At 40.3% G+C, this 26,124-nt stretch overlaps 1 protein-coding gene across 1 annotated transcript in view; it reads left to right on the top strand.

The window, feature by feature from the left end:
- Nucleotides 1-12,284, top strand: part of LOC145398196 (cell division control protein 42 homolog) — a 130,609-nt gene extending 118,325 nt beyond the window's left edge. The window contains exons 3-4 of the mRNA XM_080271152.1: nucleotides 9,916-10,104; nucleotides 11,895-12,284. Of these exons, the coding sequence (XP_080127278.1) occupies nucleotides 9,916-10,104; nucleotides 11,895-12,284 (579 nt within the window). The remainder of the gene's footprint in view (nucleotides 1-9,915; nucleotides 10,105-11,894) is intronic.
- The last annotated feature ends 13,840 nt before the right edge of the window (nucleotides 12,285-26,124 follow it).

The following is a 26,124-nucleotide window of genomic DNA, read 5'->3' as shown; positions in this document are numbered from 1 at the left end:
ATCGTTAATCCCCTCTATCATCGTTAATCCCCTCTTATCTTCGTTAATTCCCTCTTTATCATCGTTAATCCCCTCTTATCTTCGTTAATCCCCTCTTATCCTCGTTAATCCCCTCTTATCTTCGTTAATCCCCTCTTATCTTCGTTAATCCCCTCTTATCCTCGTTAATCCCCTCTTATCTTCGTTAATCCCCTCTTATCATCGTTAATCCCCTCCTTATCATCGTTAATCCCCTCTAATCATCGTTAATCCCCTCTTATCATCGTTAATCCCCCTCTTATCATCGTTAATTCCCTCTTTATCATCGTTAATCCCCTCTTTATCATCGTTAATCCCTCTCTTTATCCTCGTTAATCCCCTCTTTATCATCGTTAATCCCTCTCTTTATCCTCGTTAATTCCCTCTTTATCATCGTTAATCCCTCTCTTTATCCTCGTTAATTCCCTCTTTATCATCGTTAATCCCCTCTTATCATCGTTAATCCCCTCTTATCATCGTTAATCCCCTCTTTATCATCGTTAATCCCCTCTTTATCTTCGTTAATCCCCCTCTTTTTGCCCCTCCCTTGTTCCCTCTTACTCTCTTTTCACGAGAGAGAGAGAGAGAGAGAGAGAGAGAGAGAGAGAGAGAGAGAGAGTTCAGAGGAAGTGAAAGTATGGCGATGATGATACAATAATACTGAAGAATTCTCACACACACACACACACACACACACACACACACACACACACACACACACACACACACACACACCAATCATGTCATGTACCTTTTTTAAACCGTCATGAAAATTGCCTTCCAGTGGTACCTTTAATGAGAGAGAGAGAGAGAGAGAGAGAGAGAGAGAGAGAGAGAAGGGGAGAGAGAGGGGGGAAAGTAGAAGAGGGAGGGGAAGGAGGGGAAAATTGAATAAGAAAGTAGTACTTGCTGGAAAGTGAATTGAGAGAGAGAGAGAGAGAGAGAGAGAGAGAGAGAGAGAGAGAGAGAGAGAGAGAGAGAGAGAGAGAGAGAGAAGCCGATAAAGGCCAAAAATTCAACTTTGCTCCTTCGGCCTCGTTTCTCACCTGGAGTGTTGACACCTGTTTCTTGATTAGCTGCTTTGTTTACTAAGTTTGGGCTCGTAATATTAAGAGAATCAAATAGTTTCATCTCTGGTTGTTTTGTTTAATAAGAGGAGAGGAAGCAAGTGTTATTAAGCAAGGCGCCAAGAGCCAAAACAACCTTGGCTTCTTTGTTTACTTAGAGAACTGTTATCAAGAACGGCCTTGTTATCGAAGAAGCAGTAACAAGAACAGGATCAAGAGTATTTCCTCGAGAACAAGAAGAGAATAAGAGGGACACCTTCTCGCGATGGCACCGATATAACCAGTCAGCTCCACTGCCGGGTTACACAAACGTCCCTCAGCTTCCTACGATAATTTCAGCCTGGGATTACAGCCTGGGATTACAGTTACTACCCACGCGTTACCAAGGAAACCAAAACATCAATAATAACATCATTTAGCACATCAATTTACCGTCAATATACAAACTATCAAGCCACTAGCATCAGCAAGAGAGAGAGAGAGAGTATTATCAAGGAGAGTCAAGCAGAAACAGTAGTATCCTTAATTTGGTTTCTCCTACGAGTGGGGGGGCTCAAAAAACAAAGAAAAAAAAGCAAGAAAATTCGTATATAGGAAGATTTAACAAAACAATAGTATCCTTGGTTTTATCTACAAGGGGAATGCAGCAATAAAAAAAATACGAACAAGAAAATTCGTGTTTTCAAGCAATGTATAAGAAAAACAACAGAATCGCTAAGAATATTCGTATCGAGGACAATTTAACGAAAAGAATAGGATCCCTAGTTTTATCTACAAGGGGAGCTACAATACTATTAAAAAAACACACACACACGAGCAAGAAAATTAGTGTTATAAAGAAGAGTGTAACAAAAACAATAGAATATTTAAATGTTTTTATTTTCAACGGGGTCAGTGTTACCAAGCAAGGAATATAGGAAATGAATAAGCAACATATTTTACTTCAATAATTGACACGTTAGTAAACAAATGATCAAGACAAACATTAGAAACCCTAACCATTTTTTTTTATTCAAGAGCTGATTTGACTAGTAACCAAGGAGACTCAGTCGTACCTCATAACTAACCTGACAAAGATCCCTAACCATTTACAGCTCAGTTCATGGCCAGGAGTAGCCTGATTGAGGAGTTGATTTGACTAGTAACCAAGGAGACTCAGTCGTACCTCATAACTAACTTACCAAAGATCCCTAACCATTTACAGCTCAGTTCATGGCCAGGGGTAGTCTGATTGAGGAGTTGATTTGACTAGTAACCAAGGAGACTCATTCGTACCTCATAATTAAGACTGAATTTCATACACCCACGACTTCATGTTAAAATTCTGATAGTGATCCGGTTCCGTCAGATGAAAACACACTACGAGAAGGGGGGGGGCGATGTTACCAGGCAAGAACCATCAACAAGAACGACAACAAAAACAACAATAACAGCTACGTACACACGAACATACATCATGGCGACCAACGAACAACCGCACATTCCAGCACCATGACTCACAGTGGAGGAACGTGTGTGTGTGTGTGTGTGTGTGTGTGTGTGTGTGTGTGTGTGTGTGTCTCATAACCCACAACACACCCTAACCCACTCTTGTCTCCCACCCACCTGCTGTGACTTACTCCCCCCCCCCCTCCTCTCTCTGTCTCTCTCTCTCTCTCTTTCTCTCTCTCCTCACTTCCTGCCTCTCTGTCTCATAACCTTCACTTCCCGTTTTCCTTCCCTACTGTTATCCTCCCTCCCTCACTCCCTGTTTCTCTCCCTTACTGTTTTTCTCCCTCCCTCCCTTCCTCTCTCCATCACTCCTCTCTCTCTCTCTCTCTCTCTCTCTCTCTCTCTCTCTCTCTCTCTCTCCCTCTCTCCCTCAACCCCTCCCTCACCCCTATCCATACTGTTGTCTCCTTCCTTCCCTGTTTCCTTCCTTTCTGTTATTTTTCCCTCCTCACTCGCTCCATCCCTCCACTGCTGCCGTTTTGCCTAGAAATTGTGTGTGTGCGTGTGTGTGTGTGTGCGTGTGTGTGTGTGTGTGTATGTGTGTGTGTGTGTGTGTGTGTGTGTGTGTGTGTGTGTGTGTGTGTGTGTGGACATTAACTATACTCCTTTTGCCCTAACTTGGTCTAAAACTGCCACCTCTGCATCTTGAATACTGATCTGCAACAATTAACACTCAAACCTTACCCCCCATCACGAAGAAGTGCTGTGGCAAGGATGTAGAGCCGTAGTATCGTCTTTTTCTGCCACTGAGCTACGTGAAATTAGCTGCAAAAGGACGACCATCTGGGCCAAGTTAAGGTGAAAGGAGTTTAGTAAGAAAGGTGCAAGTTGGAGCGATGTGGCAATTGAAGAGGACATGAAAGAAATACGAAGAAATGCCTGAGTTGGTTGCAAGAAACTCATGAAAGGTGATTGGAATGATAAAGTTGCATGTGATGTTGCAAAGGTATGAGCTGTGACGAGAATATTGGAAAAGAAATTGAAAAGAGGAGAGGGCTTGATTTGGATGCAAGAAAGGAGCTCTGATGAAAGATGGTGTTAGAGTCAGTTTGTATATCTGATGGGTCTAGGTCAATGCCACACCTTGAATGCAAATCGTGGTAGTTAGGATGTAGAAATCTCCTTGGTTACTAGTGAAATTTACCCTGTCATGAAATTCGGAGAGCCTTAAAAATGAGGTAGAGCAGTCTCCTTGGTTACTAGTCAAATTTACCCTGTCATGAAATTCGAAGAGCTATAGTAATGAGGTAGAACTGGGTCTCCTTGGTTACTAGTCAGATTTACCCATTCATGAATTTCGAAAATCTTTAGTAATGAGGTAGCCCTGAGTCTCCTTGGTTACTAGTCAAATTTATCCTTTAATCTGAACACCTGATCTTGAACTGAAAGGGGTTAGTATTTTTGTGGGATTAAACACTCTATAGTGATATTAAAATTGGTTCTGATATTGCATTGCCTATAGTTCTGTCACCTTAACTTGACCCAGATTTTCGTCCTTTTGTAGCTTATTTCACGTAACTCAGTGGCACAGAAGGACAATGCTACAGCTCTACATCCTTTTCGTAACACTTCTTCGTGACTTGCATCATTCTTTAGTGTTGATGCCACGTAAGAAATCAGTATTCCAGATGGAGAGATGGCAATTTTAGGCCGAGTTAGAGTGAAAAGGATTTAGAGAGAGAGAGAGAGAGAGAGAGAGAGAGAGAGAGAGAGAGAGAGAGAGAGAGAGAGAAGCACCTAAAAAAGTTTGTAAAAAAAAAAATACGATGGTTTAAAATAAAAATAAATGTCAGCTGCTCTCCCTGTCTCCCCTGCGTCGCATCTACGTAAGTGCTATAACGTATGAGTGAGCAGGGGTGACGTAGCCGTGTGTGTGTGTGTGGCGGGTTAAGCGTGACGAGGGATCACTGTAGCAACTCTCTCTCTCTCTCTCTCTCTCTCTCTCTCACACACACACACACACACACACACACACACACAGTCCTTTTTCTGACAGCCTTCACGCACACAAAACTTTACCCTCAGTTTTGCATATATTAAAAATGATTCTTAATTTACTGCGTACCATATCATGAAGGATACGTGTGTGTGTGTGTGTGTGTGTGTGTGTGTGTGTGTGTGAGAGAGAGAGAGAGAGAGAGAGAGAGAGAGAGAGAGAGAGAGAGAGAGAGAGAGAGAGAGAGAGTGGTTGTGATATCTGAAATTGCCTGCAATGATAGTGATAATATGGTGTAAATGAAATATATGGTGGAGAGGTGTGGTGGTGTGGTGTATGAGGAGTGTTGTGGTGGTGTGGTGGTGTTTTGTGTGGTGTGGTGGAATATATAAGGTGCGTCCTGCGTGGTGGTGGTGGTGGTGGTGAAGTGTGGTGGTGTGTGGTGGGAGTGTGGTAGAGTGTATGAGGTGCGTGGTGCGTGCTGGTGGCCCCAAACACGTGCGATGGTCCACTTACTCTACACACACACACACACACACACACACACACACACACACACACACATTCTCTCTCTCTTTCTCTCTCTCTCTCTGTAGATGTCAACCTTCCTAGCCTGATGGTGTTTTTATTGAATGTCCGGATGTATGTTTTTCAATAATTGCGAATGCGAATATGAAATAATGTGAATGCGAATATTCTGTTTGATGACATAGAAACGTGAGTTGTGCATATTTATATATATATATATATATATATATATTTTTTGTACGAAATAATTTCACCAAAAGTTTCAGCCATAGAAAACTGACTGAACAAATTTCCATGAATTCTCTATGCTACCAGGATTCGGAACGAGGATATACCCCGGGGATATCAGACGCGTCCTGGACGAACTTTGAACGGAACCAGAACAGATCACGTCAGACAGGCTTTCTCTCTCTCTCTTTCTCTCTCTCTCTCTCTCAGTATTTCTTGAGATTTAGATAACTTTTTTTGGTTATGATCTAATTATAATCTAGAAATTACTCACTTTTGAACGAGAAATTCTGAAAATCTGTCATTAGGCAAAAAAGTCTGGAGAAATCCCGGCTTTTCTGGGAATCTGGGAACACAGCATGATTCCGCAAGCAGTCCTAGCTACCTTGGCACAGCTGCTTGGTTGGCAACACTAGCCTAGGACACTACCTCAACTCATCCTTTTAAGTCTTTATTTGATTTTCTAAATATTTTATAAAGTTACATTATTAATATTCGCAAAATATTCTCTTGACAACATGTGAATGTAAATGCGAATGCGAATATCGAAAAAAAATGCGAATATCTGCGAATGCGAAGGTGAATATTCGGACCGTCACCAGTGTGTTTTATATGGTGTTATTTTTGCTGTCTTCTGACGCTTATGTTCCGCTTAGGATAATGTTTCGAACTGGACAGGTTACATCTTCGCGTCATCAGAGAATACTTACGCGAAGGTGTTAATTAGCTGCTATTTTTGTTTTGGTGGATGGATGGGTGGATGGACAGAGTGGTTGGGTGGATGGGTGGGTGGGCAGGGCGGGTGGGCGAGTGACTGGGGGTGGATGGGTGGATAAGCGGGGTGGGTGAGTGGGTGTGTAGGTGGGTGGGCAGGGCGGGTAAGTGGATGGGATGGATGGTAGGGTAGGCAAGGTGGTCAGGTGTGTGGCTGGGGCTGGATGACTTTGTGGGTGGGTAGGTGGATGTGTGGCTCCTCGGAGGACAAGGCAAGAGTCGGGCTTATGTTGCTAGTAATAATAATAATAATAGTAGTAGTAGTAGTAGTAGTAGTAGTAATAGTAAAGCAGCTTCTCGTATTCAACCCGTCGCATATGATAATGTAATACTGTATAAAGTCTTAAGTAAAGGAAAGTGAATTAAGATGATGATGATGATGATGATGATGATGATGAGAGAGAGAGAGAGAGAGAGAGAGAGAGAGAGAGAGAGACAGCTGTTCTCAACCTCCAGCGATGAGGCAGATTAACTTTCATCCCCCAGCACACACACACACACACACACACACACACACACACACACACACACACACACACACACACAGAGCGTCCAGTTGTTCGTTATAAACCATATCCTCGTCGTTACAGCTTTCCTAACACCCCATTTTAGCGATTTAATCTCCCTGGCTAAGTTCATCTATCGTTATTCAGTGTAAAATAGATAAATCATAGCCCTGGTGTTAGCGTTTAGAGATAGCTTACTAAATAGAGATAATTTTTAATCTCTCAGACCTGGAGTTGTTTGTCAGTGGTGTGTAAAATCATCCATCCCTTGTCAGAGTAAAAGCTATAGTTCGTCTACACTAACTTGGCCCAGAGTGTCGTCCTTTTGCAGCTTATTTCACGTAGCTCACTAGCAGAAAAGAACAAGCTCTACCTTCTTTCCATAGCACTTCTTCGTGCCTAGTACCATCTCTGAGTGTTTGTTTTTACGACTCAGCATTCAAGATGGAGAGAGGGTAATTTTAGGCCAAGTTAGAGTGAAATGGGTATTGAAAGCTCTTTTCATCTTAACTTGGCCCAGATTTTCGTTCATTACAGCTAATTTCACGTAGCTCAGTAGGAAAGACATTGGTATGGCTGTACATCCTCTCCATAGCACTTATTCGTGACTAGCATCATATTATAGTGTGAATATTTTCTTACAGATTTGTACACAAAATAAAGTCATTGCAATTTTAGGCCAAGTTAGAGTAAAAAGGAGTATAGAAGTAGTGGTGTAATTCTAGGTTCATCAAGTAGTGAACTCGATTGACTGCATGCTAAGTTTCCCGTCACCTGTGGTCCACCATCCTGCTTTCGGGGGATAGGGAGGTAGTTGAGGGACGTGTGTATACCCAGGCAAGTGAGTCGACCAGCCATATCAGTGCAACCACATGAAGGCGTCCCTCTCCAGCGGCAGATACACAAGAGTTAATGTTCGAAACGCGTGCTTGAAGATGTGTGTGTGCCGAGAGCGTTGGTTGGCAAACAAGATGAAGAGAAAATAAAACACCAGAGACAAGCAAATACAATAAAAAACGGATATAAACACCATCAAAACAAACCATCAAAAACAAGCACCATGAAAAAAATAAACAAACGCAATTATGAGTGTTTTTACTGTCACATCTCTCTCTCTCTCTCTCTCTCTCTCTCTCTCTCTCTCTCTCTCTCTCTCTCTCTAACTACCTTACGTAATTCTTCCCACCCTTTTTTTCCTTTCTGTTTCCTGTGAATGTATTTTATTTGCGTTAAGCATCTTCAGTATGCTCACACTCCGTCACATTCCCTATCTCCTATTAAGTATGTCTCAGTATGTGCACACTCCGTCACATTCCCCATCTCCTAGTGTGTCTCTGCCTTGTGCACACTCCGTCACATTCCCTATTTCCTATTATAGAGACGTGGTGGTCCTTGGGTCCTGGAGGGCACACCTTAAGAAGAATGCAGTAATTCCTTGATGGCTACTTTGCTCTCTCAGTTTTACTTCCCTGTGTAGCTGCAGTAACCTCATGCTTCTCACTCTTCTCACTGTCACTCACTGGCTTATATTTTACCTTTTTCTCTCAGCTTTACTTCCTTCTGTAGCTGCAGTAACTTCATTCTGCTATTCTTCTTTCTCACTGGTTTATTATGTTCGTCAATTTAGGATGCTTGCTAGAACCTCTGACTTTAGCGATTTATATTTCTTACTACACGTTGTTATGCTTATATTACCGGTAGCCCTGTTTCCTACGGTTCCAAAAATTTGACCAGAAACAAAGAAAATTGTGTAGAGACAGCAAGAATATTAAGTGTGTTATCATAGTTAAAGAGTTAAAACATACGGTACGACTTTTCTTCAATATTTTCTCAGTCTTTTTCGTGGAGGACACAGCTTATTAATTTTGTTAGCCATTTAGTATGATTGCGTATTATGATGGTGATGATGATGATGATGATCATTATTATTATTATTATTATTATTATATTATTATTATTATTATTACTCGCTTAAAGGCCACCTTCGGCGACCTCCGCTCGACGTTGTCACTTCCTATTTTTAGTCAGAAATGAGTCATAACTCAGGATCCGGTGGCCCGATTGGACTGGAAATTGTTGTATTCTGTAAGTTAGAGCATTTTAATCGTACCTTGCTCTGACAAAAATTGCACTGCATGCACTGGTTTTTGCTGTGTTACCTTAACAAACAAACAAACAAACAGGAATCGGATCATTATAATATAGATTAAGACAGTTATTGCCTGATGGCTACCAATCTCCCTCAGCTGTAGCTACCTTAAGCTTAGGTCACACATTCATGATCTGGACCACGATCTATCCTGACTAATCGTAACCCCCCAGATAATGGGTGGTCGTGGGATAGCGCCACGATTTCATCTGCTGCGATGGCGATCACATCATTCCAGGGGAATGGCACAATAGCCTCAATATGCAAAATCGGACATTGGTGGCTGAAACAGAGCTACAAGGGTGACCAAGATTCAGAGACTATCTGAGACATAACTATAACTGTCCCTTCGGATCAGTGTCTTGGCAGCAGCGTATATTATGTATTTTTGGTTAAACAAACTTTTTGTTCAGTTTATAAATATGTTCTTTGTTTCCTAATGGGCTGAAGGCATAAGCTCTTGTGATCAAAGCTGATGTAATATAAGGTCAAAGTTCCAAGGTCAAAGCTCCATGGAGTTACGATTTAAGAAAAGTCGTCGAGGCTCCAGGACATTTTTGAACCGTCCAAAATGGTCGTAGTCCTCTCCCGACTTACCACTACCACGACCCATCCCAACCTCCACGATTCACAACGACTGTGCCACGACCTTGATCCCGACCCAAATCGTAGCAAATAAGAGGTCCAAATCATGATGGTGTGACAGGGGCACTATCTATGCACCAGCAGTAATTTCTCGCTACTTATTATTATTCTCAGTCTCACTCATTATCCTTGCTTTTACCTAGGGAAAGGAGGATTATTATACAGCAGTAGTACCTCAGACTTATTTTTTTTACCCATCTCCCATCCATCACTTGCTCTCTTTCACACACACACACACACACACACACACACACACACACACACACAGTTTACCATTGTTCTCTTATATTTTCTTTGCCATCGTTCTCGACACCCATCTCTCATACACCTGTCACTTTTTTTTTTTTTCTGTTTGGGGTGTTGGCGTTTACTGCTCTAGCTGGATTAATAGTCCTTATGTGCATTGGTTTGAGTCTGCAAGAGTTGATTGGAATGATTATGATGATGATGATGATGATGATGATTATTGTTCTGATTGATTCTTTTTTATTGTTTTTAACTCCTCCCAACCCTCTTCATCTTATGCCCAACCCTTCACCCACCCCCTCACTGACACTCAACCTTCTCTTTCAGGATGACTTTGACTCCCTGCGGCCGCTGTGCTACCCCCAGACGGATGTGTTCCTCGTGTGTTTCAGTGTAGTTTCGCCCACCTCATTCCACAATGTCCGCGAAAAATGGTTGCCAGAGCTAAGACAGCACAACCCTCGGCCACCCATTGTCCTGGTCGGCACACAGAGCGATCTCAGGACAGATGTAAAGGTTGGTCACAGTGAGAGGCACAAGAGGAAGTTAAAGACTGTTGTTGCTGTTTTGGTCCAGGCTCATCAGGGTGAAAACCCAGTGGAGTACAGGCGGATGCTGCCTTTCTCCTGCTGTTCGCCATCCTCTTTTGGGGGAATGAGAGGGATCGGAGGAATGTATGAATATCCACTGCCGGCTCAAATCAGTATCACCACTTGATGGCATCTCTCTCCAACATCAGTTGGTGGTTACATTGTTACAGTGTTCATCATCATCGTCCAAATGATATTTTCCACAAATATGAAATGTAGAAAGATGAGTAAGGTACATGAGTAAGTAGAAATATAGAGGTATAGAAAGTCAGAGTTAGATGCAAAAGACTGGTACTTTGGGATATGCTGGACAAAATTATAGTACAGTATGAGATACTGACCACAAGTGTCCTCATCCTCCACATCAGCACCCTGGGTAAGGTCATACAGGCTACAGGGATGATCACTGTGTGTTAGATGTGGTTAACCTGTTTGAGAGAGAAGGATATTTGACAGAGCAAAGGTGTTTAATTTTGGCCCATATCCATTTTGTTGTAAATGACTGTGACCTTAGGACAGACACACTTACAGCAGTGCCTCATTAGTTATATGTCAAATTAAAGAGAAGCACTTATGAAATCTCTGTGTAATATGCCTCACTGCAGCAAATAAACCTGCATATCACTCCTGTATGTATAATGCATACTGTACTAGGTATGTGAATTTTGTATTTGAATACATTGCTCAATCCATTTATACTTCCGGCAGCAGTTACTGTGAGCTGCATGTCAGAATTACAGTACAGTACAGTACAGTACATGTAGTGACTGGTGCATGTATTTCACTTTAATTCTTTCTGTAGTCAACATTATCAGTACAGTATTGTAGAACTTCACATGAATCTGTGGCTGTTACAGTATGAAGATTTAGTATGTGGAAGGCCTTTTGTAAACTACCATTTTCTGTTGTAGTTAAAGCACTAATGACCACCTACAAAGCTTCTAGGTTAGTAGCACCAGGGTTTGATTCCTGGTGCAGACAGTTGGTGCCACTGAACTCGGGTGTCCATCCACTCTTTGTGGGATGGCAGGAAAAATAAGTGCCTATGATAACATATAGAGGAGGTAACTCTGGGAACCTAGGATATGTAGTTAGTGGCTTTGTTGTTGCCCTCTTACCCCGGTTATGCCTGGCCCAGCAGGTCTGTTGAGCTCAGGTAAACAATTGCCCCTATGGGTCATCCCATAGGTTCCCTGCATCATTGATACTGTGTCTGCATCTGTGACATGTGTTATGCACCGCATTATAGTTAGGAGTACTGTGCAACAACTCCATAATGTAGTGGCACTGTATTCCAGGACAGTAGGTGAATAGCCTGCCACGTGCTGAAAGACCTGAGTTATGGAGATGAGCACTGTTTGTAAGTGGCTCGTGGTGTCGGCCTACATCTTTACCTTTTATATACAGTACATTGTACATTCATAAATCTGCACAGTACTTTTCACTGCAGTGCATAGGTTACTCAACAGCAAATCCCCATTTAGACTTGCTTAATTATTGAGCTGCTGATGAATTAGCATCTATTTTTCACTTCAAGTTGCTTTTGCTTCATTATAAAATTATTATGAAACTAGTTGCCCCTCCCCCACATTCATGAACTGAAAGCATGTCTCACTTAAGTTTGTTTCACATAAAGTATCATTTTGCAGACATCCTAAACTTACAGGGAAAATTGTCTGTGTATGTTCAGTATGCTAATGAATCTAATTTTTTCAGGTTCTGATAGAGCTGGCCCAGTACCGTGAGCAGCCAGTGTCGGAGGTGGCTGCCCGTCGCCTTGCCCACCAGATAGGAGCAGTGGGGTATGTGGAATCCTCGGCCCTCACACAGCGCAACCTTAAGGAAGTGTTCGACCAGGCCATCCTTGCTGCTTTGGAAGCGAGAAACCTACCAATGCTGACTCGTGGAGGGTCATCCAAGCGCTCATTTTCCCGTCATAGGAAGTTTGGGAGTAAAGAGGGCAATGGCAACACAGGTGGTGGTGATGGAGCTTCAGAACCTCTCAACAACAGCCACCAGAGCCCCACCCAGCACAGTAACATGTTAGACTATGCTGATGACACATCCAGGAAACGTGGCTGGCGGAAACTGTGCTGCTTCTCCTGATCTCTGCTCCTTCACTCATGCACTCTCCCTCATCCACCTCACCTGCCATGGTCATTACAACTGTTACACATCCACAATACCTCTTACATACTCACAACTTTTACATGCAACTCGTACATATATTAAGTAGGTCCAGGAAGGGTCAAAACTGTTGCATCTTCCCAGTAAACAACATTTGGTTATAAGTCTTACTGCTGTTACATACTCATAGCAACTCTTACACTGTCAGAACAAGTCTTACACAATCATCAGATACGACAATTGGCTGAGAATCCATAGTGACATGAGTGGGGCAGAAAATACTGTTAGCATTTATGATATATATACCTCACTGCAGGCATGTAACTCTGACATTCCCACTACAGTTTCTAAGTTAACTCCCTTCCATACCCTCTCACCTTTGATAATATGTTAATGACTTGTTTTTTACTATCTAATGGTTTATTATGATCCAAGTTTCCAGTTATATTCGTAGAAAGTATCAGGCTTCTTGGTCAGCAAATATTGATCAATTACTTACTGGTACAGTATGTAAATAAGCTTTAATGTGCCTGTATACAGTAGCTGCTGTAGTTTTGTTCTGCAAGTTTTTTTTTTTTTTTTTTTTTTTTTTTTTTGCCATATGTATGGTGTGAGTAATGATATGACAAAGCATTGATACTGTTCTGTGTATGTGGTGACAGTTTTATGTTTTATACCAGTGCATGATACAGGTAAATATTTTGCTTCATCAGCATATACATTTAATCCATTCATATAACACAGCACTGTCAGGTCTGCCTTATATCATATTCTGATGTAACTGACTATTTGCAAATTTTTTTTTGTTATATCACAGTTTGGAAGCTTGGATCATACATTTTAAAGACATTTATCTTTCAGTTCATGATTTTCTTTTCATTCTGTATTTGTACTAATGTAAACCATTTTCAGTGGTCGGCATAATGTGGAAAATTACCATTTCCATCATTTCGGTACAATCAGTCCTTGCTTAAAGTTGTGTCATTATTAAGCTTCTGATCATTTAACACCATTTTTCTTTTTTCACTTCAAATTACTTGTGATTCACTATGAAGTTGTTTTCAAGCCATGTGATAGCATTGTTTTTTCTTTTAACTCTCCAGTTATGAACCAGAAACATTTCTTATTTAAAGCTTTGTCACTGAAAGTATTATTTTGCCTGAACACGTCATGGACTTTAAGTGATGACTGACTGTATTTATCTGGTAATAACTTTCTTCTTACTCAGCATTTGTACCTATATAAACTGTTTTTATTAGTTAATATGTTAAAAAGAAGTAGTTTCAACACTGCATTTCTTACTTATCTTTGTACTCCACAAAATTACCCTTTCTTTCAAGTTATTTTCAATTTTTCCTCCATTGTCCACCATCCTACCCACCAAACAACTAACCAAAAATATTAGGGTGGCATTCTCATTGGCTTGGAAGCTGCATAGTGCCTCTCCTCAGTGATATATGGTGCACATCACACCTTTATAATCATCTTGTATGAAACTGGCCATGTGGAAAGGATGGAGAATGAGAGACTGACTAAAAGTGTATATGTGTGGGGTGCTTGGAGGGAGGGAGGGGGAAACAAAGATGAGATGGAAGGATGGAGATTTGAAATGTATGGGGGATTAGGGTGTGAGTTGGAAGGTCAGTCACATGGCAGAAAACAAGGTGACATGGAGGCACCTTGTTTGTGGCCACCCCTTCTGGGATCAAGGCATCTGGCTGAAGATAGACACTGCCAATGCATTTGTCATTATTAAAAAGACATAAGTAATATAAAGGAGAAAATTAGGTGTGAGATGGAAAATAAATTGCTGAGGGAGACACTACCCAGCCTTCTTTGTCAATGAGATTACAGCTCACTGTGTACTTGGGCATCATAAACACTGCTACTTCGCAATCAAAATCTCTTTCTCCCATACTGTCTCTTTCACATGGTTTTTAACTCACTGAATCTGGGGATGTTTTTCTCATTTAATTCTTGCCATCTCCTGACAGTTTGATTCAGCTTAGGATAGACTTTTTAAACTGGAAGGGTTAGATACAGCCTTCCTAAGTCCTTTCAGTATGAGAAGCTGTTACCTCACTGAAGAAAACTCTTGGTTACAAGGAAGAATGTATGAGGAAGGACATCATTCATATTCTTTGGGTTAAAAGTTTAGATACTGAGCTCCTGAGAAGTAGTATATCATAAGAACTCCAGATTCTTGTGTGTAATTGTCCTGAAGGCTTATGTGAAAAAATAAGTGTCATGAGTTTTATACAGGTGAACTTTGGGAACTGTTGAAAGTTTCCCAAACTTAGAAATTAAAAAAAAAAAAAAAAAAAAAATCCATCCTTGACATTGCAGAGCTTGAAAATGCTGTGTGAAGTTAGTGTGTTAAGATTTCTCACTTGGAAAACCCCAGTGAACTTTCCCTCTCCAAGCTGTGAAAGCATCAGAGGAGAACAAATGATCACTAAAGGTGCTTTGTGATTCAGGATGTTATTGTTCGTGCTATTTTCACTCCAGCCAGCTTTCCATTACTACATAGCCCCTGTCGTGCATGCACACGAACGAGCGCACACACACACACACACACACACACACACACACACACACACACACACACACACACACACACACACACACACACACACACACCTTTCATCCTGCTAGGCTACATGGCACCATAAGATAGAAATTCTGCGGAACTGTATTACCCTAGACCTTTGTGATAACACTGTATATAGCTAGCATTTAAGGAGGCATTTAAAAGTATAAATATTGATCTAGCTGATAACCAGGCTGATACTATTAGGCTGTATGCACTAGAAACACAAGCCATAGTGAGTGCTACAAGCATTTATGTGTACGTTTATGTATGTTAGTGTGAATTCCCATGGGATAGACGCCATATCCGTTGACTGTCAGCATAAGTGGAGTGTGCAATAGAGTCCCCACCATCTCTTAGAAAATATGCAGGACCCAGACACTGAGTCTCAGAGTTTCTGAGAAGCACCAAGCCTTACATAGACCAACCATGGGAAGGAAATGTCACACAGAAAATAGTTGGTTCAGATAATGACATACTGAATGGGCCAATTTATGATTATTTTTTTTCTCTTATGTGGAAACCTGGTCAGAAAAAAGGCATAGACCTGCATGACAAAATGTAATTATACTGTAGTGAACTTCAATGCAGAGATTTTATTTTTTCTTCTAATATATGGAATCCTGACTAGGAAAGAAGGAGTGGAACTGTGTGAGAAACAATATATACTGTACTGTAATGCAGAGATTTTATAAATGAACCTTGAATATTTTTCCAGCTGCTGATTGAAGATCCAATATTGCGTGGTACCTCTGGGAGAAATCACTTTTTTTGCTTGCAGCAATCATGATATATACTGTATTTGTTCAGTCAGCTTATCTTGTATACCCCTTTTGCTTTATAAAATGCCTTAAACATGGCACTTTCGTTAACTCCTTTTTATGAAATGTAGCTAGCAAATGTTCTCACTTTGAAGCCAAGTCTTGTATTCATCATTGCTCTATACCACATTTTTCTCAAACATTAATGTATTTACTGTATGAGTGTTATTGCATATTTTAGATTAATTTATCCACAGCACAAATGATCTGTCAGAAGAATGCTAATTCATTACCTTCTGCCACTGCTTCAAAATTCATGAATTATACTTTTCGGTTGCAAAAGGTGTTTAGCTCAAGCTAGGAATGTAAATGTATTCATTAATGGTTCCTTGTTGGTTACATGATGGAAGGAAAGAAGGGGAGTTAAATATTTTTTTCTCAACCAATATATAAAACTTATAATCTTGTTATAATCAGGCAGTATAAAAAAAATTAAAGTTTGTGACTGCACGAAACAAAAATTGAAAATTTTGTTTGAAAGGTTTGAGCATGATTTTTTTTTTATTTTATTTATTTTTTTTTTAATGCAGTCATATGAAAATTGTGTGACTAACCTGACATTGTGTTTTATGGCAGTACAGTTATTAACATTACTGTATTTAATTCAGGATCAGAGTATAGTGTTTTATTGTCTTTGCTTTATTGTATTAATTACCCTATAGCTAACATACATATCAACAAACTTTACTACAGTAAGATTTGTGGAAAGCCGTTCCATACTACATAGTGCTCTGTACCAGTACTGAGTCACAGTATTGTTCAAAAGTCTTTTCCACATTTTTTTTTTTTAATGACCTTATTTTGTCATTAACATTCTCATTTCTTTTCTGACTGTACCCAAAGGACTGTATTCTCATTGGGTTAGGAAGCTCTCTTGCACTTCTTCCTTACAAGTGTACAGTATATCGTTATGTGGTTGGTGAACTTTCTCTTGTGTTATTTATGCAGTCCATGTACACATAGAAGGACACAGGGAACAGAGAAGAGGTTAATGATGTGGAATAAGCAAAAGAAACTGCTAAGGAAGAGGTGCTGGAAAGCCACTGTAGCCAAGAGAAAATGGCCCGTGTGCTCAAAGTATGTTGATGAAGGAGTTCAGATTTTGGTGTTGGTGCTGACATTCCTCCATTTGCTGAAAATTGTGTAAAGACTGGACTTTACATTATATCAGGTAGAGACTCGAATATTTGGAGTAGCATGTCTTACGGCTGAATTACTAAGACTGAGAGTACAAAGATGTGGTCAGACCCTCAGTTTATGATGATATTTCTGAAGCATCTGATAGGGATAAAGCATGTTTGACCCTGTATCATTGTTGACTACACTCTTTAATGTGGGAAACAAATTGATTTCATTAATCACTTATTGATACTCCTTATATGACTGTCAGTAATTAGGGACTTGCATACATATTTGTTCACTCAGTTTTAATGATTCAGCCACGAACATCTCAAATGATAACATTTATACAGTATATGAGATATGAAAGCAGATCTATCCTAGAATTAGCAATGCAGAAATGTTAGTTATTTTTGGTACCTTGACTTATAAAGGATAATGATGTAGAATCAGCTCTGACAGGGAGGATTATATGTATGGTTCTTGTAACACACTGGGTGGTTCATAAATAATGCTAAACTCACCTGCTGGCATCCTATGTGTTGCAGGGATGGCTCATCCTTCTGATGTGGGCATGGATAGGACAGTGAGAGTAGGAAATGAATAAATGATGCAAGATAAACATTGATAACACTGACTTAGCCTTCCCTGCAGCACATGAGAAATCAACCAGCAGAGTGGAAGGGGAGTGTTATATATGGGTCACCGTATAGTATACTCGTGAACCATAGTTTCTGTTGATCCTCTAGTTCTACCTCTGGCTGGAGGGATATTGTAGCCAAGATTTCACATGAAGCAAAAACCTGTTGTCCAGTGTAAAGGATCTTGACACTGGACAGTAGGTTATACTCTGTTATTTAATGTACAGGTAATGAGTACTTTTTGGTTAGTTGTAAGTGCAGTAGATTAAAAGTATTTGAAAACTATACTGAAGTTAAAGTAATATAAATGTGTACTTTTTAAGAAGTGGATACCTATAGAAGTTACTTGCATATGGTACTCAGATAAATTTACTTCATTACATGACAACACTGGTGGAAATGGTGGTTTAAAGGCTTGGTAGGCTGCATGAGGAACATTTCATGAGAACACTTGCTACGAGCAGTAAAAAAAGGGAAAATAAAATCCTTCGCCTCACCAAGAATGGATCTTTGTTAATTATAAAGTGTTGGTTACAACTTACCCCACCCAGAGGTATGATTAGAGCTGGAACAGAAATTTTGGCTCATGGTTGTGCATCTTCTTTGATATTAAGTGATATATGTAGCACTTAACTGAGTTGACATACTGTATTGTACATACTAGTTCTGTAGTGATGTTTTAGTTTCATTGTCAACATAGTGGTAAGTAGGACTGGTACTCGTACAACAATTTTACAATGCAATGTTTTTTTCCCTTACAGTTGCCTAGGAAGATTATGTTCATGTTTTAACTACTTTGGCCTGAGGATATTTTTTCATTTTATTTTTATGTTTTAACCACTTTAGCCCGAGGACTTTTTCATTTTTTTTCTTGCTACCACTAAATTTATTTTATTAAGTTTTGGGGAGATCTTGTATAGTTAAAGGGTTAATGAAAAACCCTTCCTGTTCAAAAATGTCTCTGTTTGGCTGAATAAAATTGTTTGGTGGTAGCAAGAATAAAATGGAAAATATTTCATGGTAGTGAAGAGGTTACTATGTCCTCCCTCGTTTGAAAGGCATTTATGTCTGTGTATCTCTGAACTGTTGTGAGTGGGTGGTGTGGTGAAATGGCTCCTTTTTTTTTCTTTTTCTTTTTTTTTTTTTCACTAATACACTCAGCAGAAAAAAGTCTCAGAACAGCCTGATATATACAGTATATGGATTTCTGATTGAACAACATGGGTTTCGTTTTCTTAAAATGCTTTGGTATATCTAGTTATGTGCTGTCTTTCTAAATAATTCCGTAATACTGTCTGGAGTGAGTTTTAATGGTGCCAAATACTCAGAACACCAGCCTAGTTTTTATTCTAAAGTTCTTACATCTTTTGTTCATTTGTACTTAAAAAAAAAAAAAAAAGTTGACAGTTAGCATTTTGTCAGTCCCTCTATTATACAGTACTGGTAAGATGTTTGAAGTGTTTGGAAGTTCTTTGTTTAAGTTTACCAAGATCAAGATGGAGAACTGAGTGAGAAAAGCGAGACCACCCAATTTTGTGCATCGAGGTAAACTTTTCTGTAATATCCCAGAATGTAAAGAGATAGTATTTACCTCTCAGTTATGTGAGTAAATTATGGATGATTTTTTTATTTAGTAATATTTATTTGCATTTTTTTTTTCTATTCAGTCAGAAACCAGAAGCACATATCATTGAAATTTTTTCACATAAAGATTCAGTTTGCCATCACCCATCCAAGACCTTAAGTGAAGACTGATTGTATTGTACTGTTAAGGGGAGGGAAAGACCTTGATTTGTTAATGATGATTTCTAAAGCATGTAATGCAACTAAAGCATGTGTGGCCTCCTGATGTCATTCATGACTGCACTGCTTAATGTGGGATGCAGGCTGATCAAATCTATAGATGTACCATAGATTCCAACCAGAAAATTAGGAGCTTGTCTTTCCCTTCCCAGTTTATGTTTTATGTGTGCTGTCCAAAAAGTAAGAAAAGAAAAAAAAAAAAAAAGGAGCACAGTTCGCCACACCACCCAACCCAGCCTACATAACTCGTCTGTGATGTCTTGGTACCCCACTCTGCTCTGTCACTGAATCTGTGAATAAAGAGAGATATAGCTGACCAACCTCTGCTGACCCAAGCTGGTTCCAGTTACAATTTTAAAAGCCTTAGCCATTCTGTACCCAGTGCCTGCTAAATTCTCAATAGATTTATCATCATTCATCATCATCATCCGGACCTCCTTTCCCACCCTGGGGCAGGGTGAGGAGTAGCAATGTCCAGACAGCCCAAATTTGCCCAGTCCAATGGGCCATGCTTCCTTTCACTCACTATTCAAGCCCTCAAAATCCTGGCTCTATCTGATTCACCAAAAACATTCACCACGAACTGTAGCTTCACATAAGTGTATCTGATAGAGTCATTCAAACCTCTTAATTGACACCTCTTGTTGGCTAAGGGTATTTTCACCTTATTTGTTAAAATGGTCATCTGTATCACACTGTACATATTTATTTATAAATTTCACAATGGCCATCCTGGTGGCATGTGGTGTCTACCATCATGCACACACTCAATGTAGTGCTGCCTTTAGGTGACTCTACTCTGAGTGACAAGCCTAGTGGTTTCCAGCAACCCAGGAAACCATTTACTGTGCTGGTTGGTAATCATTTCACCAAATAATGGGCTGATGTGGAGCCTACTATGGTGCCCCTGTTAACTGGGTGGAAAGGCGCACATGCACTGTCTATCCAAGAACTAAGCCTCCACACTCTTCTCCATGCCTCAGTGTGGTGAGGCACTGTGTGCCATAAGAGAACATTGATTCACTGCACCAGACAGTCCTGCTGGGACAGTTGCTTGCCTGCATTTGATGGGTCTGCTTGGCCAGATGGACTAAGGTTACTCTACTACCGTACTTCGACCACTACTACACAGACTGTCCATGAGTCTTGGAAGGTGGCTGAGAGGGTATGGCAGTTGGCTGGCATGGGGTATAGTACTTTATGTTTGAGCCTTGGCTTCCTAGTGGCTGCCATCCTGGCTGAAATACTTTTTGCAACATCTCTGGTTAATCCCCCTATCTGTAGGTCTTTATGAAAGACTTCACCCCTTGTATTTGTAAGTCTGTCCCTCATCTCTGCACTTTCAACATTCAAAGGCATAGTCCACCCCTCATGAAGTTAATCTTTCTTTCTCTACACGTGTCTCTACCATCTCAGTGATCCTATTTACTAATGCACTTTATGCCAAACCATTTCCTCAATGTTGCAATGTCTGTCCTATTTCTCAAGGAGCAGTTCTCATCCACCTCTCAATCCTCATCTCAGTGTACTTCCTTACCCTTAACCTTTATTGGGCATGTTTCACTCCCATACATCACACTTCTCACATAGCAGCATGCACTCCAGTTTGTGTGAAGACTGACTCTCCTCATTGTCAGGAGAGGCAGTGGTTCTCCAGCCACTCGTGATTCTGGCAGTGGAGCTAGCCTTTGCCTAACTTTCAACATTAATATCACCCAAATAGCAAACTTCCTTCGCACTTCAGGGAAAACCACCTTTTTAGCCTAGTTGCCTTTACTTAATTCCCTTTTGTGGTAGATACTGGCAACCATTATCCACTCACTTGATATAGCACTGCCTTCAGGTGCCTATACTGTACATTGAGTGATAAGCCATATGGTTTGCTGCTATCCAGGCATCCATTTACTGCACTGGGTGCAACCATATAACCAATTGATGCCTGGTGATCTAGTGGATGAAAGGGTTTCAGCTGGATGGGGCACAGAGGGGTTTATGTCAAAGAGTCGTTACAGTTTATTGTGCACATAATTCCAGACAGGCAGGTGATGCTGTTTACCCTTGCCTTAAGGATTGGGACTTGGCAGCCTAGGCCTGGACTCCTATGTTCCTGATGAGAGAAAAAAAGAATTGGATGATGATGATTAAGATGATGATGATGATACAGAGGAATTAGTTGGAGAAGAACAGGGAGGCTTTAGGAAGGGAAGAGGTTGTGTAGATCAGATATTCATTCTTAGATCTTTAGTGGAAAAGTTTCTAGAGAAGGGAAAGAAGTTGTATGCGGCTTTCATGGATTTGGAGAAAGCTTATGACAGGGTGGATAGACAAGCATTGTGGAAAGTATTAAGAATATATGGAGTAGATGGGAAGTTGTTGAATGCTGTGAAGAGTATGTACGATGGTGCGAAGGCTGCAGTGCGTGTGGATGGTGAACTGAGTGAATTTTTCTCTTTGAAGGTTGGATTGAAACAGGGATGTGTCATGTCTCCATGGTTGTTCAATCTGTTCATGGATGGGGTAATAAAAGAGGTACAAGGTAGGGTAGTGGATGTTGGAGTGGCCCTGAAGAGAGAGGGTAGTGTTTGAAAACTCCCTGTACTGTTGTTTGCAGATGATACTGTGTTGTTGAGTGAAGACGAAGGGGAGCTGCAAGGCTTGGTGGATGAGTTTGGGAGAGTGTGTAAGAAACGGAATCTAAAGGTGAATGTAGGGAAGAGTAAAGTGATGGTCTTTGAGAGAGGTGAAGTCAGTGAATGTACAGCGAGGTTGGATGGTGAGGAATTGAAAAATGTACTATGAAATGGAAAAGCGTGGCTATAAATAATTAGATGAAAATATGGGCAGGAGAGAATGTCTAAAAAAAAAAAAAAAAATACAAGCTATTTTAACAGATTTCCCAGTACTACAGAAGAGTATAAAGCATGACAAAGATTAAAACATATGCAAGTGAAATTTTTAGCAGGCTGTGGAAGGTATAGGGAGGACTAGGGGTGCTGTGTATGAATGTATCACTGTACTTAAAATTACGGGTTTGTTTGGTGAGCTAGGGCAATGCCTGAGAGAGAGAGAGAGAGAGAAATAACCCCTACAGTCAAATGATGTATTTACTGTATTAAATTTTTAGTACCACTGAACGACATTATTCAGATTAAACTTTCAGTCAGATTACATACAGTACAATATTTATCATCATTTATGACACTAGAGGCTTTTGTTCAACTTACGAGTTATTTTTAACTAGAGGAAATAAAATATATCTTTCACTGACCTCTTGATTACGAAAGATAAAAATGGTCTGATAATAGCAAGAGTAAACAATGAAACGTGGTTAAGAAAGCCACCAAGAAATGCAGGGGTTCAATGAAAGCCAGGTACCGGGTGGTGTGTAAATAGCGCTCCACTAGAAACTCCGTACATGTATTTTGCGTTGTAGGGATGGATAATTCTGCTGGTGTAGGCGTATGTGTGGCAGTAGGAGTAGGAAATGAATGAATGATGCGGGACAGACATTAACGCTGACTGCGCGACCCCCTCGACACGGGCGAAATTGTCTAGGCGAGTAGAAGAGGAAAAGAAACCTCAACATACAAGATGAAAAGATAACGATAGTTGGCCAGTTAGCCCATACTAGACAGCTCCTGTAAGAGTATGACTAAGCTACCTGTAAAAGAATAAGATAACGATAGCAAAGATCGTCACTTTTGCTTTAAATGTCTGGACTAGCTGGTGTAGGAACAAGAGAAGATTTTGTGCCCTCTCTTCCTTGTCATTCCTGAAAAATAAATAGAAGTAAGAGTGCAAAGCCTTTCCATAGCTCTTACTCTCCCTGCAAAAGCAATTTCAAGTTACGAACGTGAAATTATATCGTACGTATGTCATGAACTTAGGTATCATTAACTACAGAAGCAACTGCAGCTATTCTAGTGCTCTTTGACCACTAAAAATAAACTGATGCATAACGTTAAACATGCCTTTTATTCTTTTCCCGAACAATATTTGGTAGGGTCCAATTAAAAATAAATCAGTAGGTACGCAGTGAAATATTTGTCATTGACAATTACAATCATATCAGTGGCTACCTCAAATAATATCGTTAGCCAAAAAACATCATTTTCTTTGGTGTATTTTAATGTCAAAGAAAACGTTTTTAGCTAAAATTCAGGAAACAAGACTAACGTAACACGATTTTGTTCAACTAAGACGAAACTATAGGTGCCTGAGAGTGACAATGCTGTTATAGTTGACCTTTTTATGGTTGAAATAAAAATATTATTTTATTTTAGCTGCCACTAGACGATATTATACAGCTAAGTGAGTAAAGGAACCTAACGGTGTTATTCAGGAATTTTAATAAATGGCCTTTACGCTATGCCAGAAGTAATATTTTGGGGGAAGAATAAGCTGAAAATGTTTGCATCTGCTTCAATACGAAAAATCTTTCACAAAGCTAACAAAATCGTAAGATGAGGTCATCCTAGGGCTGAAAAAATATTCGACATCCTTCCCTCATCACTGCAATTACGTATCATTAACTCGACCAATATATTTGTAATAAAATAATATTTGACTTGAACTAAATTAAACTATACTAAATATTAAAATTTATGGTTGGAAACGTTCGAGATATGGGTTATGTAACTGATTTTAGCAAGTGAAGTCGACTTATCTCCGTCTTACAAAACCAGATATATAACAACAGGAAATGAAGATAAATCCCATATAACGGCGTAAATAACCTTGCCTCTTGGATACAATAGCTAAAAAGAATTGAGCCGAAGGAGATTTCTATAATTAAAAGCGAAGGATAATTTTTACGTACCTGCGAATCCATGCCCCTAGCCTGAGGAAGGTGAACCCCGTGCTGGCTTTCTGTGGAATATAAAATGTCGCCTTACTGGATATCTGAGACGCTCCAGCTTTGCATATTTAAGGTGAGTAGTATCATAAGGTTGTTGTGAGTGAACTGTGGAAAATTTGGGAATAGAAAATTAGTAGTATGGGAGGAATGGGTGCTTGCTCTGGGGGTCATTTTTTCCTGTGTACAGTCCTCAGTCGTTTGTAGTCTGATATGGTGTTTCTGGTGATTTTATTGTCGTGTATTTGATTTTTTCTTCATCTCTGGCCAAAATCATCATTCCAAGTTAACCTGCCCAAACCTAAGCCTAGTCTAACCTTATAGCAGGTGGAGAAGAACAGGGAGGCTTTAGGAAGGGAAGAGGTTGTGTAGATCAGATATTCATTCTTAGATCTTTAGTGGAAAAGTTTCTAGAGAAGGGAAAGAAGTTGTATGCGGCTTTCATGGATTTGGAGAAAGCATATGACAGGGTGGATAGACAAGGATTGTGGAAAGTGTTAAGAATATATGGAGTAGATGGGAAGTTGTTGAATGCTGTGAAGAGTATGTACGATGGTGCGAAGGCTGCAGTGCGTGTGGATGGTGAACTAAGTGAATTTTTCTCTTTGAAAGTTGGGTTGAAACAGGGATGTGTCATGTCTCCATGGTTGTTCAATCTGTACATGGATGGGGTAATAAAAGAGGTACAAGGTAGGGTAGTGGATGTTGAAGTGGCCCTGTTGAGAGAGGGTAGTGTTTGAAAACTTCCTGTACTGTTGTTTGCAGATGATACTGTGTTGTTGAGTGAAGACGAAGGGGAGCTGCAAGGCTTGGTGGATGAGTTTGGGAGAGTGTGTAAGAAACGGAATCTAAAGGTGAATGTAGGGAAGAGTAAAGTGATGGTCTTTGAGAGAGGTGAAGTCAGTGAATGTACAGCGAGATTGGATGGTGAGGAATTGGAAAATGTGAGTACGTTTAAGTACTTGGGTAGTGTGATGAGTAAGGATGGAGGTTTGGAGGGTGACGTGCTTGAAAGAATACAGCAGGGAAGAAAGGTTGCTGGTTCCTTGAAAGCAGTGATAAGAAACAGGGAAGTGAGCATGGAAGTGAAAAAGTTACTACATGACGGTATTGTGATACCAACTCTAATGTATGGAAATGAAGCTTGGACCTTGTTGGAAGGACACAAGTCAAGAGTGAGAGCAGTGGAAATGAGTTATTTAAGAGGAGCCTGTGGAGTCACATGGAGAGACAGGCTGATGAATGAGGATATAAAGGAGCGTTGTGGTGTGGATGTGGATGTGATAGGAAGCGTTATGAGGAACACACTGAGGTGGTTTGGCCATGTGGAGAGGATGGAGGGTGAAAGACTGACGAAGAGAGTGTATGTGAGTGAGGTGGAGGGGGGAAGAGGGAGGGGGAGGCTGAGGATGAGATGGAGGGCTGGGGTGGAGAGGTATATGAGAGAGGGGGGTGTGAGTTGGGAGCAGGGCAGTGAAATGGCGGGGGACAGGGCGACTTGGAGGCAATTTGTTTGTGGCCACCCCAAATGGGATTGAGGCGTCTGGCAATAGATAGATAGATAGATAGTATATGGTGGAAATTAAACCTTTGCTTGCCAGGTATACGGCCATTTAACCAGGCTAAATTCAGACCATCTTATTCACCATAGAGTCTTTATGGCAGTGTAAAGGTTAACCGAGAAGTTTTTCAAAATGATGATAACAGGAATTGCTCTTAACTGAAGAATTGGCCTGGTTTTCAAAATTCTGAGGACTGGAATTGCCCACAGCTGAAGAAATGACATTGTAACTAATAACCTCAAGAAAATATATCATGGTAGATTATTGCTTTCATAATTCCATAGAATTTCTGGGCCCCAGTACCGGTATACTGTAGTTTTCGTGTTTTTTCTTTTTTCTACTGGTATGTTTTGAGTTGTGTTGACCTGTATTTTTAGAAGTAATTAAATTTTTGCAACATTCACCCTTCCCAAGAATCTCATGTCTTC

Source organism: Coenobita brevimanus, chromosome 44, assembly GCF_032717465.1.
Source record: "Coenobita brevimanus isolate Jiangsu-jjx chromosome 44, ASM3271746v2, whole genome shotgun sequence".
NCBI classification, from domain to species: domain Eukaryota; kingdom Metazoa; phylum Arthropoda; class Malacostraca; order Decapoda; family Coenobitidae; genus Coenobita; species Coenobita brevimanus.
This window is presented reverse-complemented; position numbering and strand designations above follow the sequence as displayed.